The following is a 20,425-nucleotide window of genomic DNA, read 5'->3' as shown; positions in this document are numbered from 1 at the left end:
CGGGTAGCTCTGAGCTCTCTGCTGCTGTTCTACAGTGGCCATACAGTAGATGGAGTGGCACAGAGAATACAATTAGAAAAACAGTAGACCCTTGGTCCTTACAGTAACTACTATATTCACTACATTCCAGCTGTCAGTCCCCCCACACACTTACAGTATTATAGGCTTACACCATGCACACCCTGCATAAACTACCTGCACACCCTGCATAAACTACTTGCACACCCTGCACAAACTACCTAAACACTCTGCATAAACTACCTAAACACTCTGCATAAACTACCGAAACACTCTGCATAAACCACCTGCCAACACGGCATAAACTACCTGCACACCCTGCATAAACTACCTGCACACCCTGCATAAACTACCTGCACACCCTGCATAAACTACCTGCACACCCTGCACAAACTACCTAAACACCCTGCACAAACTACCTAAATACTCTGCATAAACTACCTGCACACCCTGCATAAACTACCTGCACACCCTGCATAAACTACCTGCACACCCTGCATAAACTACCTGCACACCCTGCATAAACTACCTGCACACCCTGCATAAACTACCTGCACACCCTGCATAAACTACCTGCACACCCTGCATAAACTACCTAAATACTCTGCATAAACTACCTGCACACCCTGCATAAACTACCTAAACACCCTGCACAAACTACCTAAATACTCTGCATAAACTACCTGCACACCCTGCATAAACTACCTGCACACCCTGCATAAACTACCTGCACACCCTGCATAAACTACCTGCACACCCTGCATTAACTACCTGCACACCCTGCATAAACTACCTGCACACCCTGCATAAACTACCTGCACACCCTGCATAAACTACCTAAATACTCTGCATAAACTACCTGCACACCCTGCATAAACTACCTGCACACCCTGCATAAACTACCTAAACACCCTGCACAAACTACCTAAATACTCTGCATAAACCACCTGCCAACACGGCATAAACTACCTGCACACCCTGCACAAACTACCTGCACACCCTGCACAAACTACCGGCACACCCTGCATAAACTACTTGCACACCCTGCATAAACTACCTGCACACCCTGCATAAACTACCTGCACACGCTGCATAAACTACCTGCACACCCTGCACAAACTACCTGCACACCCTGCATAAACTACCTGCACACCCTGCATAAACTACCTGCACACCCTGCACAAACTACCTGCACACCCTGCACAAACTACCTGCACACCCTGCATAAACTACCTGCACACCCTGCATAAACTACCTGCACACCCTGCATAAACTACCTGAACACCCTGCATAAACTACCTGCACACCCTGCATAAACTACCTGCACACCCTGCATAAACTACCTGCACACCCTGCATAAACTACCTGCACACCCTGCATAAACTACCTGCACACCCTGCATAAACTACCTGCACACCCTGCATAAACTACCTGCACACCCTGCATAAACTACCTGCACACCCTGCATAAACTACCTGCACACCCTGCATAAACTACCTGCACACCCTGCATAAACTACCTGCACACCCTGCATAAACTACCTGCACACCCTGCATAAACTACCTGCACACCCTGCATAAACTTCTCAATCAGGGACAGCTGTCTATCGTTGTCTCTGATTGGGCATCATACTTATAGCCTTAGGAAGCTTCATGGTCATGTTTGTTGTTTCATGTTTTTGTTGGCGTCATTCATAATAAAAATAAATGTTTGCTCACAACGCTGCACCTTGGTCCGGTCATTTCCCTGACGACCTTTGTGACAAAACTATCTGCACACCCTGCATAAACCACCTAAACGCCCCTCAAACAATATATGATTCTAATCCTAAACACCTGTCAGCCAATTCAAGTAATTCTACTGAAATTCAAGCAATTTTGCATATTCTCACCAGTTCTGTCTAATTTAACTCTTATTTTAACTGGTCAATTGAGCTGAGAACATTCTCTTATACAGCAACGACCTGGAGAATTGCAGGGGAGACAAGAGTCCTTGAATGAGTCAATAGGAAGCTTGGCCAGAGCCCAGTTGGAGCTTGCCCTGTCCATCCAACAGGTGCAGAGTCAGTCAGTTAGGGTATGTGTTGGCCCTTTGATGGATCGGGTATTAACCTGTCCTTCCCTGACTACCTTAGTTTACCGTACTCAAACTCTGGGATTTAGATGTGAAAAGGAGGCAGCATGTTTTAATAGCCTAGAGAGACAAAAAGGCCAGCCTTGTGTGCCAGGCACACAGCAACAGACTACCTAACAGCAACAGGATACTGTAGTACTTAACTAGGATAAAGTGGATTTTTTGTCTCTGACTGTCGTCATGCTAGCTAGTAATAACTATTCCAGATAGAGACAAACTTTGAATGGAAGAAAACCTACTCTATCTGTCTCTGGCTGGTCCAAACTTACAATCTATGGTCCAAACAGATAATATATATGACACGTTTTACAGCAGCCTTTTCTAGGCTGGGAGCCTTCCTTTGCCTTCACTGTACTGGCAGCAGAATGTGGCTGCCTGACACAAATGGTACCATATTCTATAAAGTGCACTACTTTTGATCAGGGCCCACAGGGCTCTGGTCAAGAGTAGTGCACTACATAGGTAATAGGGTGTCATTTGGGACGCAAGCCTGAAACTGAGACAGGTTGGAGATGGAGCAACACTCAGATTTTTTAAGAGGAAATGAAGAGACAGTCACTCTCCACATACCCCTCTCCTTCCAGACTCACATTAAGCATCTCCAATCCAAAATTCCTATTTTGCAACAAAGCCTCCTTCACTCATGCTGCCAAACATATCCTCGAAAAACGGACTATCCTACCGATCCATGACTTCGGCGATGCCATTTACAAAATAGCCTCCAACACTCAGCAAACTGGATGTAGTCTATCACAGTGCCATCCGTTTTGTCACCAAAGACCCATATACTACCCACCACTGCGACCTGTATGGTCTTGTTCGGCTGACCCTCGCTACATATTCTTCGTCAGACCCACTGGCTCCACGTCATCTATAAGTCTTTGCTAGGTAAAGCTCCGCCTTATCTCAGCTCACTGGTCACCATAGCAACACCCATCCGTAGCACTCGCTCCAGCAGGTATATCTCACTGGTCATCCCCAAAGTCAACACTTACTTTGTCCGCCTTTCCTTCCAGTTCTCTGCTGCCAATGACTGGAACGAACTGCAAAAATCACTGACGCTGGAGACTTATATCTCCCTCTCTAACTTTAAGCATCAGCTGTCAGAGCACTGTACCTGTACACAGCCAATCTGTAAATAGCACACCCAACTACCTCATCCCCATATTGTTATTTATTTTCTTGTTCTTTTGCACCCCAGTATCTCTACTTGCACATCATCATCTGCACATCTATCATTCCAGTGTTAATGCTAAATTGTAATTAATTCGCCTCTATGGCCTATTTATTGCCTTACCTCCCTACTCTTCTACATTTGCACACACTGTACATATATTTTTCTATTGTGTTATTGACTGTACATTTGTTTATGTGTAACTCTGTGTTGTTGTTTTTGTCGCACTGCTTTGCTTTATCTTGGCCAGGTCGCAGTTGTAAATGAGAACTTGTTCTCAACTGGCCTACCTGGATAAATAAAGGTGAAATTAATCAATTTAAAAACGTAAAAATCCCACAGAAGAGATTGGTAAAACAGCTTTAGTTGAGAGGAGAGGTATTACCCTAGTAGAGGTTTTACATTGGCGGTATTAGCATACCCAGCCAGCAGCCTCTAATTAGGACCGTCTCACTGCATGGCAGCCATTGTCCCTGTGTTTGGCATCTCAGTAAAACAAGCTAACGATGGTGGCAGCCAAAGGTAATTGGATAGACTTTATCCTCCTTAGGCCAGATCTTAGAGAATGGTAATCAATGCTATACTTTTCTTTCATAAACTATTAGATTTTCTGCTGCGGTTAGGTTTAAATCCCATTCATTTAAATCCCCTTCTTTTCTGAGGGACAATTCTTCAGAAAATAATTTTTGGGTCCATAGTCAACTAAGAGACTTACACAGAAAGAAGAGAGTAAAAAACAAACTACACAGAGCTAACTAATGTCCCTGACTGTGGGAAAATAAGAGAGTAAAAAACAAACTACACAGAGCTAACTAATGCCTCTGACTGTGGGAAAAGAAGAGAGTAAAAAACAAACTACACAGAGCTAACTAATGCCCCTGACTGTGGGAAAAGAAGAGAGTAAAAAACAAAACTACACAGAGCTAACTAATGCCCCTGACTGTGGGAAAAGAAGAGAGTAAAAAACAAACTACACAGAGCTAACTAATGCCCCTGACTGTGGGAAAAGAAGAGAGTAAAAAACAAACTACACAGAGCTAACTAATGCCCCTGACTGTGGGAAAAGAAGAGAGTAAAAAACAAAACTACACAGAGCTAACTAATGCCCCTGACTGTGGGAAAAGAAGAGAGTAAAAAACAAACTACACAGAGCTAACTAATGCCCCTGACTGTGGGAAAAGAAGAGAGTAAAAAACAAACTACACAGAGCTAACTAATGCCCCTGACTGTGGGAAAAGAAGAGAGTAAAAAACAAACTACACAGAGCTAACTAATGCCCCTGACTGTGGGAAAAGAAGAGAGTAAAAAACAAACTACACAGAGCTAACTAATGCCCCTGACTGTGGGAAAAGAAGAGCAATTAATAAGGTATCAATGGTATCAACATCATAGCTATCCAATAGGTAAAAACTCTCAGTTATGTATTTATTGTGGTAATCTGGACACAAGTAAAAATGAAATTGAAATAGTTAACTAAAATGCATGTTGGTAAATAGATGCCAGTGAAAAGATGTTGTGCCAGTTTGGCTGCGTCTACACAGCCAGCCCAATTCAGATAACTTTTTTTTTACCAATTGATCTGTTGACCAATCACATCAGATCTTTTCACATCAGCTCCCCTTTGGGCTCCTGAGTGGTGCAGCGGTCTAAGGCATTGCATCTCAGTGCTAGAGGCGTCACTACAGACTCTGATTCTATCCGGGGCTGTATCACAACCGACCGTTATCGGGAGTCCCATAGCGGGCGCACAATTGGCCGGCGTCGTCCGGATTAGGGGAGGGTTTGGCAAGGTTAGGCTGTCATTGTAAAATAATAATTTGTTATTAACTGACCTGCCTAGTTAAAAATATATATAAATAAATACAGCAGTGCTGATCTGATTGCTCAAAATAACAATTAGTGAAAAAAATATTAGCTGGGTTGCCTGTGTAAACGCAGCAATTGTGTGATACATACATCACTATCTCCACCATGGGGTTCAAAAGTTGTATTTGTCTCCGAGTTTACAATGAATGTGTCACACCCTGACCATAGTTTGCTTTGTATGTTTCTATGTTTTGGTTGGTCAGGGTGTGATCTGAGTGGGCATTCTATGTTACATGTCTAGTTTGTCTAGTTCTATGTTTGGCCTGATATGGTTCTCAATCAGAGGCAGGTGTTAGTCAATGTCTCTGATTGGGAACCATATTTAGGTAGCCTGTTTGGTGTTGGGTTTTGTGGGTGATTGTTCCTGTTTCTGCACCAGATAGGACTGGTTTAGGTTTTCTCACGTTTGTTGTTTTGTTAGTTTATTCATGTATTGTTTCTTTATTAAAGAACAATGAATAACAACCACGCTGCGTTTTGGTCCGCCTCTACATCACACCAAGAAAACCGTTACAGAATGTAGTAAGAAAGAATCAAGTAACAAAAGCTAAAAGAAAGCATTTTGTAGATGTGCACTGCACCACCTCTGCTGACACCGAATCTAAATTATAGCCACAATCATTCCGTGGCCATCATACAATAAGAAATGTAATCATCCCCAGCTTCCAATTGGCTTGTTCAACTCCTATCCTCTTCCCTTGGAGAGAGGGATGACGCTGGTCAAGTGGATGACTTCTGTCACCTGGTGGTGGGTTACAGAACAGAACATGCAGATAAACCACTGAACAGAAATACAAATGCAGCATGTAAAGTGTTGGTCCCATGTTTAATGAGGTGACAAAAAAAATCCCAGAAATGCTCCATATTTTTCTCAAATTTTGTGCACAAATTTGTTTACATCCCTGTTATTGAGCATTTTTTCCTTTACACCTGACCGATGTGGCATATCAATAAACTGATTAAAGAACATGATCATTACACAGGTGCACCTTGTGCTGGGGACAATAAAAGGCCACTTTAAAATGTGTAGTTTTGTCACAAAACACAATGCCACAGATGTCTCAAGTTTTGAGGGAGAGTTCATTACAGCTGCAGCTGTACATAATCTATTGGTAAATAGCCCACCCATTTTCACCTACCTCATCCCCATACTGTTTTTATTTATTTATTTTTCTGCTCTTTTGCACACCAATATCTCTACCTGTACATAACCATCTGATCATTTATCACTCGTGTTAATCTGCATAATTGTAATTATTCGCCTACCTTCTCATGCCTTTTGCACACAATGTATATAGACTCCCCTTTTTTCTACTGTGTTATTGACTTGTTAATTGTTTACTCCATGTGTAACTCTGTGTTGTCTGTTCACACTGCTATGCCTTATCTTGGCCAGGTCACAGTTGTAAATGAGAACTTGTTCTCAACTAGCCTACCTGGTTAAATAAAGGTGTTCTCAACTAGCCTACCTGGTTAAATAAAGGTGTTCTCAACTGGCCTACCTGGTTAAATAAAGGTGTTCTCAACTGGCCTACCTGGTTAAATAAAGGTGTTCTCAACTGGCCTACCTGGTTAAATAAAGGTGTTCTCAACTAGCCTACCTGGTTAAATAAAGGTGTTCTCAACTGGCCTACCTGGTTAAATAAAGGTGTTCTCAACTGGCCTACCTGGTTAAATAAAGGTGTTCTCAACTGGCCTACCTGGTTAAATAAAGGTGTTCTCAACTGGCCTACCTGGTTAAATAAAGGTGTTCTCAACTAGCCTACCTGGTTAAATAAAGGTGTTCTCAACTGGCCTACCTGGTTAAATAAAGGTGTTCTCAACTGGCCTACCTGGTTAAATAAAGGTGTTCTCAACTAGCCTACCTGGTTAAATAAAGGTGTTCTCAACTGGCCTACCTGGTTAAATAAAGGTGTTCTCAACTAGCCTACCTGGTTAAATAAAGGTGTTCTCAACTGGCCTACCTGGTTAAATAAAGGTGTTCTCAACTAGCCTACCTGGTTAAATAAAGGTGTTCTCAACTGGCCTACCTGGTTAAATAAAGGTGTTCTCAACTGGCCTACCTGGTTAAATAAAGGTGTTCTCAACTAGCCTACCTGGTTAAATAAAGGTGTTCTCAACTGGCCTACCTGGTTAAATAAAGGTGAAATAAATAAAAAATAAAAAATACAATTTGGCATGCTGACTGCCACCAGGGCTGCCATCAGAGAATTGAATGTTAATTTCTCTACCAATGTCGTTTTAGATCATTTGGTAGTATGTCCAACCGGCCTCACTGCAGACCACGTGTAACCACGCCAGCCCAGGACCTCCAATTCTGGCCCTATGCCCTCACAGGCTCACCCATGGCTGCACCCCTGCCCAGTCATGTGGAATCCACAGATTAGGGCCTAATACATTTATTTAAATTGACTGATTTCCTAATATGAAATGTAACTCAGTAAAATCTTTAAAATTGTTGCATGTTGTGTTTATATTTTTGTTTAGTATATATATGCCATCCAGCAGACACTTTTTATACAAAGGGATTTACAGTGAAATGCGTGCACACAGGTATAGTATGTGATCCCTACAGGAATTGAACCCCCAACCTCAGAGTTTCTCATGCCAAGCTCGAATCAACTGAGTCAAACAACCATACATTTACATACACACAAGTAAGTACACTAACAGGGAGAATACACATAATTAGAACAAGACAGTTGAAAGCAAAAATACTAATTACAGAAGTTTAAAAGCTATAAAATACAAGTCATCGAAGAGTTAAAATTGTACTGGATTTTATTGCAAAAAAATTAAGTTTGCTGTGTTCACAAAAATTAACAGAATTGCAACAACGCACTCTGCTAAATAAACAACAATGCACGCTAGTTAACTTGAAACCATACATACCCCCTTGGAATACACTGTTGTATTACAAGGCACACTTGCCTTTTTGCTCACAAATTGCCTTATTTTTCAATAGATGCTTGGGCTTTAGTTTGGCTAAAGCCATAAGGTTCCACTGCTGCCTCAGCAACATCACTCTTCAATGGAAATGCAAATAGAAACAGATGCAGAGCAAAACCTTTAGCTAATTATACAGCAGCACTACTTACAGTGTGTGTCCCTGAGCAGTGGAAAAACTGTAAAGCACAGCATGTATCCTTATAGCTTGTATTATTGTTCCTTTACTGGGTTGCCAGATTGGGTTGATATCATTAGAAAAAGCGGGTATTAATGACGTTTCCTGCAATCCAGTCATACATTAAAGACTTTCAACTCATACAAAAGCAACGTTTGGCAGCCTTTCCAGTTATCTTCAAGGAAACTCTGTGGAAAACAGAACAGGTAGACACATTAAAGAGTACAGGATACAGTCATCTCAGAAGGGTATCCAGGTCATTTACATACATTATGGGCTGGCACTAGGTAGTTTTCATCTGAAGAGGCAAAACTATGACAAAACAATGGGATGCCTTAAATCAAAATCAGCAGGGGTATCTACAAAAAACATTGGCAAAAAGTTCAACATTGCTATGAGCAACTTCCTAAAAGCGTTAGGATTAAGTGGATATCCGTATAATGTTCAACCTTCCTATGACCACATTACTGCCATAAACAAGGATCTGAAAAAATATACTTGGAAGTCTATGATTCCACCCCATCTGTACAGAAACACAAACAATAGCTCTTACAAACCTCGCTTACAAATCTTTTTAAGGCACTAAAAAAAAAATCATAGAAAGAATTTTAGCAAAAAATATATTTATTTTCGCAAAAAAGAAACATTAATTTAAACATACATCATACTATTTCCTATGAGGTCAAAATGAGGTTCCAGTTCTCTAAAATCAGTGCAATAGAAAATATCCTGTTGTCGTTCATCAGACTCAGTAGTTCGTCTCTCTGTGTATTCAACTGAGAGCTCAAAAAGAGTTCCGTCTCTGTACATGATCTAGATCGACAACTGCAGACTTGATCAACAAATCACCTTGGATCTTAAATAACTGTATAATTAACAGTAGATCAGTCAGTTTGCTCAGTACGTGATCAGCTACTGAACAAAATGTATGGTAATGCTCTCAAACACATCGACAGTCTCTGCCTCAGACTTAGTCGTCCTTCTTGTCAGAGATGCTCTCTTCCTGGTTGTCCTCAGAGGAGACGTGATTGGTGGAGGAGAATTCTGACTCCACCCCCTGGAGGGCCTGGTACCGCTGGAGCTCCAGATAGGTGGTGAACAGCTTGGCATACTCTGGGTGGTTCAGGGCAAACGCCTGGAACTCGGCTGGAGAGGGAAATGGAGAGACAGAGGATCAAATCAGAACTTACAGTAGAATATCTGGTATATTATCAATGCTCACAAAACTGGAGTTCAGTTTCAGAGAGGATCAGTGACTAAAGAAGCAATTCTGTTACATCATAAAAATTCAAACAAAATTCCACCAAGTTGTTGTTTAAAATGGCCTACTTTTGGTGAAAGTAATGTTAATTTCCTGTGGAAATTAAAACTAAAGGATAACAAAAACTATACAAATATTAATATCCCACTTTCAAATCCATATGGTATTTCTTTCTATATTTCTAGAATGGAGAGATCCAAGGCTCAACCCGGCCAGCTGCCTTTAGTTCATGCTGGAGTCCTCCACTTCAGATAACCTTTGACCTTCACAAGGGTCTACTTACAGAAAGTGATGAATTCAGAGCTGTCTGTATCTATCTCCTTAAAGAGTTTGGAGACGTTGAGGTCACACACGCCTAGAGCAGAGCGAAGCATGGAGGAGAACTCTTCATGAGTGATTCTTTGGTCCTCGTCAGTGTCAAACAGCTGAGAGGAGAGGGAGACAATTAGTTAAGTAATGACAACACATAGGCTTGATTATTGAAATCGAGACTGCTCTTATGACCGTGTGGCTTTCAAACCTACTTCATCTTCCCCTCAGACAACCACAAAATACAGTACCCCCCCCCACGTATTTGACTTTATCATAGCCACTGAGTGCTCCTCTATTGCTTCCAAACCTTGGGTAGACACATTCTGCGTCAGCTATGTTCCAACGCCCCAATGTCATGTGTTGTACAGCTAAATGTGACACGGCAACATTCGCAACAAGCAGGTTTTTTTTGGCCGAACCTGGAAAGCTGTGCGGAGGACCTCTTCGGTGTTAGCTGGCCGACATAAGATGGTTACACCGATGACATACTCTCTGAAGTCAATGGTGCCATCTCCATCCTAGAGAGACAGAGTGACAGCTACGTATCAGTTAACAAAGCCAGACTACACATTGCATTCAGTGGACAACAATACTCTACAAATACAGTATGTTTTGCCAAGATGAACAATGGTTCCTTTATTTCTTCAGACAGTTTGTTTACCCTCTCTATGAACAAAGCAGTGGGGGACAGCATACTAAATCCTTGGTTACTTAGCCCATCCAGTCACAGGTTGGAGAGAACAGACAGAATGGCTGTGGTCTGATTCTCTACGCTTCGAAAGAATAGTGTAGTCATACACTTCCCTTTGTGGATTTCAAAGGAATGTTGTAAGATATATGGTGTAGACTTCCTCCAGCCAAGCTTGCACCAGTCCAACACAACCTAGGAAAGCCTAGAAGAGAGATTGAACCGAACTAGATGTGACTGGCTCTCACCCTGTCAAATAGAGCAAACAGCTCCTGCAGGGCGGGGCTGATGGGCAGCTTGAGGAAGCTGGCGAACTCCTGGATGGTGATGCGGCCTCCTTTACAGGAGCAGGCCACAGCTGCAAAGCCCTCTAGCTCCTTCTTCACATTGTCCCACTTCAGGCTGAGGGGGACCGGGGAGGAAAGGAGGAGGGCAGGACACAAGGACTTACTCAGGGGCGGAAGAGAGTGTAGGTCTGTGTGTGTCCAACTATTACCAATTGCCGATGTAGCAGTTGGCCAAATAAAGCAGTATTGTGTAAGGCAGTGTTACTTCAGTGTGGAGCTTGCCAGTGGGTGACACAACAGTACATAACAGTACATAGTGTGTTGCCACAGTGGCAATAGAACAGTATTAGAGCGGTAGAGGAGCCAGTCTTACTCAAGTTTTTGGCTGATCTTAGTGAACTCCACTAGACCAGCCTCCATTGGCAGGGTGAGCTCCCCAGCCGAGATCATCAGTCTACAGTCCTCATATGTGTGGTCCGTCACTGGCACACCCAGGGCCCTGCACACACATAGGGATAGAATTGAAGAGATGGGTAAGAATATACATAAGGAAGATATTATTAAATGCTGTAATACCATTCACACACACACTTACTGGGCCATAACATTTCGTACTGTTCTGGCGAACAGCACAGGTCTTTTCTTTTCCTCCTCAGTAGGGGTAACTGGAGGAAGAAACTGGAGGAGAGGGCAAAGGTCAAAACAGGGACTAACCAGGAAGTACAGGCTAACTAGAGGGCTACCTAGATAAGGTCTTTATAATACATTCACAAGCCATACATAACACATAAGTACTGTTAATGAACGTGTTATGAAGTCATTATCTCTTGGCTTTCTAAGTAAGTATTCCTGTGTAGTGTGTTAATACTAACCTCTATCTCTACATTGGTGTAGAGCTGAGACAGAGTGAGAAGCAGCAGGGTTCTCCTGAAAGAACATCACCACAAATCATCATCACCTCTATTCAAAGGGCATAACGGTAATCCCATACAAGATTGAAATGTAAGCCCACTAAACTGAAAAACAATTCATCGCTCAACAATGAAAATCTCTATTCCCAGAGTTTGAGGCCTAACTATGGCCCATGAGGAGAAGTCACAGGAACATAGTTGCAATGTGAGACACGGTACAGAAAACAACAGGGGACATGTAGCGTCGAAGCGTTGAGGCAACACTGATGATTGTAATCCACTGAGTGCACTGCAGACTTACGAGCTGAAGCCTTGCCAAGTCCAAGTCACAGTGTCCAGTCTGTTGGGATATCTCATGACCACAGGCTGCACCGGGACCCCAGGGACGAAGGCACCTGACGGGGAGAGAGGGACGGAGTGAGACCCTACTGACCTCCAGCACTGACTACTATTCTAACTTAATGAGCACACACACACACACACACACACACAACCTATATGTGCAAACACAGGAGCACAGACAGCCTACTAATTGGACAGAGTGCAGCCGATGACAACTAATTTACCCACAGTACACATCCAACCAATAACAAGACCTGAAGCTGGATTCAAACCCTGATCAATATACCAATCAGTACTGTAAGGAAGCCACTAGTATTAGGTCTGTTGGTTTGGCTATTGGCACTGTAGTAGAACAAAGTAATTCAGTTAGATGCAAATGTCTATGCAAAAACTGTAACATGCCATAGAGTGTAATTGATGGTCTTGTATGATGTTATTTGCATTGATTATTAGATGCATTCTCAGGTTTACAGCTTTAGGATTGAACCATAGCAATTGCTACTGTATAATTCCCTCAGATCCTAATAGCCTAGTTCTTGGTATTGAGTGAAGATGATCAGTCAGTCATTTCCTTCTGAAGTTAATTATCACATCGTGCAATCTATTCCATGTCGCTATGGCTACTGTTCTGTTTCAGGATGTTATGGATTCACTCAGGCCCCTTCACTCTGGAGATGCCCATTGAGTGTGCATCAGGTGACTGACCACACAATGAGGCAGATAGCATGTAGCATACTGGGAGTAAATGAAGAGGTGTTGTGTCAAAATAATTGTAACAGTGTTACTTCCGTCCCGCTCCTCACCCCAGCCTGGGCTTGAACCAGGAACCCTCTGCACACATCGACTACAGTCACTCTCGAGGCATCATTACCTTTCGCTCCACAAAAGCCACAGCCCTTGCAGAGCAAAGGAAACAACTACTTCAAGGTCTCAGAGCGGGTGAAGTCACTGATTGAAACTCTACTGGCATGCACAGCTAACTAGCTAGTCATTTCACACCGGTTACACAAGCACCCCAGAAAGAAGCTAAATGAACACCATTCTGCAACCGTATGATGGCACTATCTCTGCCATTAGTTTACGAGTGAATTTGCATTAAGTAAATGACACCACTAGTGTGGATGGTACTGTGTGTCTCTTCCAGCACACTGTCTGTCTCCACTATAAACAAATGACAACCAGCCTGTTAAGTGGGAATACAACATGGACATTGTAGGGTCCCACATGATTTTCATACCCTATCAACAGTACACTGTTTGGTTGATTCCTTGGATCCACACAAAGGTGTTTCTACTCCTATTTAAAAACAAACATGGTAGTGAAGTTCAACCTACCTTGTTTGAAAGTGATGAGACATGAGCGATTTGTACAAGTTCCCTCAGGGAAGACCAGGATCTGGAACATAAATAACTAAATGTTTATTTTAGGAAAGGGAGATACATTTCAGTTGTACAACTGAACAAGCATTTAACCTAATCCCTCTGAATCAGAGAGGTGCGGGGCGGTTGCCTTAATCAAATCCACGTCTTTGTTACCCAGGGAACAGTGGGTTAACTGCCTTGCTCAGTGGCAGAACGACAGATTTTTACCTTGTCAGCTCGCTGATTTGATCCAGCAACCTTTCGGTTACTGGCCCAATGCTCTAACCACTAGGTTACCACCACTGACAATGTAGATGGATCTAGTCCAGTGTTTCATTTTATGCTGAATGAAGCAGAATTTCTGTCACAAAGAAGAAGCCGCATAAATTGTGTTCGAAAGGATATGTCACGTGAGAGGAAGTTTTTTTTTTTTTTTTTTTTACCCCTTTTTCTCCCCAATTTCATGGTATCCAGTTGTTGTAGTAGCAACTATCTTGTCTCATTGCTACAACTCCCGTATGGGCTCGGGAGAGACGAAGGCTGAATGTCATGCGTCCTCCGATACACAACCCAACCAGCCGCACTGCTTCTTAACACAGCGCGCATCCAACCCAGAAGCCAGCCGCACCAATGTGTCGGAGGCCGTGCACCTGGCAACCTTGGTTAGCGCGCACTGCGCCCGGCCCGCCACAGGAGTCGCTGGTGCGCGATGAGACAATGACATCACTACTGATGTCCCTCCCTAACCCGGACGACGCTAGGCCAATTGTGCGTCACCCCACGGACCTCCCGGTCGCGGCCGGTTACGACAGAGCCTGGGCGCGAACCCAGGGACTCTGATGGCACAGTTGTACAACCTTAACCACTGCGCCACCCTGGAGGCCACGTGAGAGGAAGTTGACAAGCTAGACGAGACATGATAAATTATGATAAAAAATGTCAAATGGCTGTGTATGTGTGTGTATGTGTATGTGTTCAACAATACTTGTGGGGAACAGAAGTCCCCGACATGAATAGTAACCAAAAAAATAAAAAATGGACCCCAGTTGGTTAGGCCCCACAAGATCAAATGGTATTTATGGGGGGTTTAGGGTTAAGGTCAGAATTAGTGTTAGAATTAGGTTGAGGGTTAGGAGCTAGGGTTAGAGTTAGGGGTTAGGGAAAATATGATTTTGAATGGGACTGAATTGTGTGTCCCCACAAGGTTATTCAAGACTGTGTGTTTGTTTATGCATGCCACAGACCTGTGGCCAGCGGCCTCCAGACTTGGCTCTGCTGTCTATCTCCATAATGGTGTTCTTACGGGAGTCTGGGTCCTGTCTGGAGACCAGCACCGGCTGGAGACACCGCACAAACCCTGGATGGAGAAAGGAAAGACACATCAGATAAACTCACACACTAGTGCTGAGCAATTCGAGTTTTTTAGTGTTTCGAATACGATTCTTTTTTAAAAGATTAAATGCACTATGCATTATGTGGATTGAATGCTGTTAAAACAATTAATAAAAGTCCCATGATGGTAGTGACTGCACATTACTGCTTATCACTTATTAACCATCATTTATTCACATTACTTTAATAAAATATTGCAGTTGTGTATATTACATCTGTTTTATTTGATGACTTTATTATTATTTTTTTCCTCTCTATAGAGTTGCTACCTATGCTGTCTGACAATATCACTATTTTGTAGTTCTTCAAAGTAAATAAGGCATACTTTATGACTGCTGAATACCAACTATCAATCCCTAAGATCATGTATTTTTAGTTAGAGATACTGCACAAAGCAACATCTGCTCTCTATATCACCTCACGATCTCGCATTCTTCTGTCTTCCGTTGCAGGCGTAAAATAAACACAGACCGGACAAGCAGATGCACAATAGATGATGGTCATTGTAGTTAATTACCATGTTTTATGCACTAAACTATGTATAATATTGACCTGTTGGAAACTACAACATCACACAGTTCAGGCTGGATCTGATTTATCTCTAGAGAATGTACGAGAATGTGTGCAATGTACGCATTGAGCTCACAGAATAAATGTATTGTTTTTAATGGAAATTAAATAATTGAACCACTGTTGGTCAATTAGTTGTTTAAACATGTCAGTTAATCGCTCAGCACTAACACACACCATTAGAGGCTGGAGGCCTGTAACCCTGGAGAGAGGAAACACACACATCAGATAAACACTAACGGATATTAAATCTGCAAACAGAATCAGCACAAATACCCACACTTATCGCTGACAGACCCACACACACTTATCGCTGACAGACCCACACACACTTATCGTTGACAGACCCACACACACTTATCGCTGACAGACCCACACACACTTATCGTTGACAGACCCACACACACTTATCGCTGACAGACCCACACACACTTATCGTTGACAGACCCACACACACTTATCGTTGACAGACCCACACACACTTATCGTTGACAGACCCACACACACACTTAGTGCTGACTCACAAACATACACTTACTGCTGACTCACAAACACACACTCTAAAACAAAAAATCCCTCTACTAAAAAACAACAGAAAGAAACAACACTCACTGCCGAATATAGGAGTGGCGAGGTTCTCAGTGCGGGACACAGTGGAGGGCAGGCCTGCTACGATGCACACAATGCCATCAAAGAAGGTGGAGTGTGGGGCCACAACCAGAATGGGGGCCTCTGCACTGCTCACCTGCTGGCCCTTCACCACCACCCTGAAGCCCATGAAGAAGTAGTAGGACCTCCCCAGGAAAGCCATCACATGCCGACACATGAACCTGGGGAACCAGAGAGTCAAACATCAACAGAGATTTAGCATGAAACTATACAGATTAAACTAACAGTTGTACACTGTCAGGAATATTCACCTAGAGACACTGAACATGGATACATATAGCCTACATCTGAATGGACCAATATTACAGTCAACATAGATCTGTGTGTTGTCAGGGCCTCAACTTAGCCTTTTGATGGTCAGTAGTACTGTACTAAGTTGTTGCTACATGTTCATCAGCTAGTTAGTGTTATCAACTATCAAATAAAACAGACCTGAACGCGAGCGATAAACAACCAGCAGCTGCATGTAGCTGTGGTCATATCAACACATACAATCAAAGAGAGAGGGAAGTGGGCTGCTTTTGAGTCACAGAAGAACACATTTGGTTTATTTATCATGTGTTGCTTTAGGCCTCATGCAACATATCTCTATGACCCCCTCCGTTCTGAGGAAATAAAGAAGAAGAGGTAGATAGTGTTTAGTTCGATACAGACAAGATCTAATGAAGACTGCTTCAGCTACACTCAAACTGGACAGTTTTATCTCCATCTCTGCATTCAAAGACTCAATCGTTTACACTTACTGAGACTTGTGGCTGCTTTGCATCATGTATTGCTGTCTCCTCCTTCTTGCCCTTTGTGCTGTTTTCTGTGCCTAATAATGTTTGTACCATGTTTGTGCTGCTACCATGTCGTGCTGCTGCCATGTTGTGTCGCTATCGTGTTGTTGTCATGTTGTGTTACTACCATGCTGCATTGTCATGTGTCGCTGTCTTAGGTCTCTCTTTACGTAGTGTTGTGGTGTCTCTCTTCTCGTGATGTGTTTTGTCCTACTTTGTATTTTATATCCCAGCCCCTGTCCCTGCAGGAGGCCTTTTGCCTCTTGGTAGGCCATCATTTTAAATAAGAATCTGCTCTTAGCTGACTTGTTTTGTTAAATAAAAACAAATAAATAAACACACAGAAAGGGCTTATGTAGGCTACATTCCTTTTAACAGCTTGACAGTTCATTTTTAGTTGAGGATGAACAAGAACTAGTGTGAAATTGCATAGTTGTTACTCCTCCCTCCTTCCTGCATTTCTCAGTGTGTGAAAATCCCACAGCTCTTGATGTATAGGGGCAATTCCATGGTAACAGAGTGATGCTGAGACAGATTTTTCACTTTCAAATCTAGGTCAAGCAACAACAAAGACTGCAAAGTTAAAGTTGCACTATGCAGGAATGTCTACGCCATTTCCTGGTTGCTAAAACGAATAGCTAGCCTAATTTCAGTTTATGTGACAAAATAAGCTAGTATAGTGTAGAGAATAATTGTACCATCGAAACCTCTGTGAAATAGTTTCCATAATCAAAATAATTGTTTTTTCAGCTGTTTGAAACTGGTGTACAAAACCGAAAGTAAAACACTAAAAAACAAAAATTTACGGGAAACATAGAAATAGTGCACACAGAACAGATTTACCGATTCCTATACTTGCTTTCATGTAGAATGATAGATCTATAACTCATATTTCTACGTGAATTTGGACCGTTGCCCAAAAATATACATATTTTCACTTTAAACAAACCACAGAACTATATGCACAATGACTACTTTGAACAATTTCAGAAGAAAATTGAACAAAAACACAGTGCACATGCAACATTTGGTAAAATAATGATGGTTTGTAATGTTTGTGCAGTACTGTTAATGTGGAAGTGCACATCAAGAGCTGTGGGATTTTCACACATTGAGAAACGCAGGAAGGAGGGAGGAGTAACAACTACGTAATTTCACACTAGTTTAACTCTTGTTCATCCTCAACTAAAAACGAACTGTCAAGCTGTTAAGGACTGTAGCCTACATCAGCTCGTTCTGTGTAGCTGAAGCTGTATTCATTAGATATTGTCTGTATTGTCCAAAACACCAGCTAGCTCATCTTCTTTCCTTTCTCAAAACTCTGTTACCGTGTTACTGCAAATAGGCCTAACTACTTAAGTCATAAACAACAATGCTCTGTACATCCTCTGGAACTAATGACAAAAGTACTCATAGTGGATGCATAGTTGAAATCTAGTTATACATACAGACCAGTAGTGGCACAGGATGGTGTTTTGCAGTATATTTACCGTCTCCATCCGGTCATGGGTGCCACTGCTCCTTTGAGCGGGTGCAAGAATGTTGTTATGACAGCAACAGGCCATGTTACCATGAGAACCAGAGTCAGGAAGATGGCACGGATAGGTACCAGGAAGATTCCCCGGAATACACACTGCAAAAAGAGAGTAAAAAAATTTCACACACACACCAGTTTAAAAATTTTTTTTTTTACAGATCTACAACGTGTTAAGGTTACTGACTTCATGCCACTGAAATGACTTTAAAGAGCCATTTTAAAACACACATTTCCTAACCAACATATATAATGCGCAACGATACAACCATTGACCAAGGGATACGCACGTTATAGACTTTTCATTCTAGAAATTCACGTGGTTGGAGGAATTTCTAGAGTGTAAATAAATGCCTCCATTGTTTGTGTTACACAATAACAAGGCATTACAAAAGGATTGTCAGGGTTTTATCGGTTTAGATTAGCTATGTACCTGTACTGTATGCTATAGTCACGCACCACCAGACACACAGACAGCCGAGGAGCTATAGAGGACAACCACCCGGCTGCGCTCATCGGTGGGTAGTGGAGTAAAACTGTTTACGTTTGATAACCAACCCCAGTTCCGTGACCGATAAATGAATGAGTTAATTTATTTATTTTACATTTTATACTCACTTTAATAATGTCAGCCTTTGCCAATTTCACCTCCTGCACAAAAGGATTAAGGACGGCCGGAAGAAACAGGGATTGCTGCCTGGGTAACGCGAACACTCTCCGGGGAGTCATTCTTCTCGCTCGGGTCGCGGTATGGCGTCAAGAAGCTTTAGAATTGCACAGTAGTTCTGCAATCACCCCACTTCCTCGATTCGAATCTTGCTAATTCTGTTCGCTCTCCGAATGTTGCGATAACATCGTTCACAACAACCGTAGAGTGAGGACGAGAGTGATCTGGCACTCTGCCTCCGATTACTTTTAGGCCCCACCTACTGCACTGGGTTTACGTGGGATTGTAACCTTTTGCCTGGTGAGCAGTGGTGGGGTGAAACCACAAATACAATTACTTGACACATTGGAAAGAATTTACAAAATAACAGAACAAACTAGAATGCGATTTGAGCCTAAACAGAGTACACCGTGGCAGAATAACTGACCACTTTGACTGACCTAAAATTAAGGAAATCTTTGACTATGCACGCTGTACAGACTCACGGAGCATAGCATTGCTATTGAGAAAGGTCGCCGGAGGCAGACCTCTCAAGAGAAGACAGGCTATGTGCACACAAAATGAGTTGGAAACGGAGCGGGACTTCCTAACCTCCAAATGTATGATCATATTAGAGACACATATTTCCTTCAGATTTCACTGACACACAAAGAATTCGAAAACACAGTGTACCATCACAGCAGCAAGATTTGTGACCTGTTGCCACAAGGACAACCAGTGAAGAACAAACACCATTTTAAATACAACCTATATTTACGTTGATTTATTTTCCATTTTGTACTTTAACTATTTGCACACCATGCCAATAAAGCCCCTTACATTGAAATTGATTGACTGAAATAAATGGTGTTGAATTACAAAATGTATAATTTTGAAGCAACTTTACAAGATTAGGGTGGCATTCTATAGACTATATACAGGGCCTAAAGAAAATAAAACACAGAAATACCCATAGAAGAATAGGACGTTATTGAGGTTTATTTTCACAGTTTAGCAATTGGGGTGAAATTGTTGTGTTCATTTGTATGAAATAAACAAAGTCATATCTCAAAGTGCAAAGGCATACATACTGTGGCTGCGTGATGACATGCTCTGCTCAATAATAAAAACCACAGAAAAGCGTTTTTCAGACCTTCATCCATCCACAAGATGTCACCTGTTAGTCAAATATGGCATTTACATTGACCACAGAGGTACTGTATGTAAGGGCCCTCAGAACGGCTCAACAAGGACCGGAATACAAATGTACAGTATGAAGTGTACTTGAGAAAAAAACGTTTTAGAACTACACCTATTTATAAACTATTAATTTACTGATTACAAATTGTGTGCTAGTA

At 42.2% G+C, this 20,425-nt stretch overlaps 1 protein-coding gene across 3 annotated transcripts; it reads right to left on the bottom strand.

Moving 5' to 3' along the window:
- Nucleotides 1–7,954: 7,954 nt before the first annotated feature.
- Nucleotides 7,955–19,639, bottom strand: LOC110506748 (lysophosphatidylcholine acyltransferase 2). Of its 3 annotated transcripts, XM_021586592.3 has the most exons (13): nucleotides 19,040–19,639; nucleotides 18,378–18,520; nucleotides 16,052–16,269; nucleotides 14,722–14,834; nucleotides 13,451–13,511; nucleotides 12,076–12,169; nucleotides 11,736–11,790; nucleotides 11,459–11,541; nucleotides 11,237–11,362; nucleotides 10,825–10,978; nucleotides 10,308–10,406; nucleotides 9,860–10,001; nucleotides 7,955–9,461 (listed from the first exon to the last, which is right to left on the bottom strand). In XM_021586592.3, exons 1-13 carry the CDS (start codon nucleotides 19,148–19,150, stop codon nucleotides 9,286–9,288), a joined length of 1,575 nt encoding a protein of 524 aa, XP_021442267.1. In that variant the 5' UTR covers nucleotides 19,151–19,639; the 3' UTR covers nucleotides 7,955–9,285. The 3 variants fall into 3 exon arrangements, 2 of the variants coding, with proteins under 2 accessions (XP_021442267.1, XP_090078770.1); XR_016492314.1 differs by lacking the exon at nucleotides 10,825–10,978; XM_090222644.1 differs by lacking the exon at nucleotides 13,451–13,511 and having other exon boundaries at nucleotides 19,040–19,173.
- Nucleotides 19,640–20,425: the final 786 nt, after the last annotated feature.

This window comes from Oncorhynchus mykiss, chromosome 26, assembly GCF_057628025.1.
Source record: "Oncorhynchus mykiss isolate SJ-2025 chromosome 26, ASM5762802v1, whole genome shotgun sequence".
NCBI lineage: Eukaryota > Metazoa > Chordata > Actinopteri > Salmoniformes > Salmonidae > Oncorhynchus > Oncorhynchus mykiss.
This window is presented reverse-complemented; position numbering and strand designations above follow the sequence as displayed.

What these genes read in the sequence shown, in the direction of transcription:
- LOC110506748 (XM_021586592.3), bottom strand. Translation starts at nt 19,150, where the DNA reads ATGACTCCCCGGAGAGTGTTCGCGTTACCCAGGCAGCAATCCCTGTTT. An exon ending in ACTTGGCAAGGCTTCAGCTC is followed by an intron (nt 11,791 to 12,075) that starts GTAAGTCTGCAG and finishes ATGTTCTTTCAG; the next exon opens with GAGAACCCTGCTGCTTCTCA. An exon ending in TGTTTGCTCTATTTGACAGG is followed by an intron (nt 10,407 to 10,824) that starts GTGAGAGCCAGT and finishes CTGTCTCTCTAG; the next exon opens with GATGGAGATGGCACCATTGA.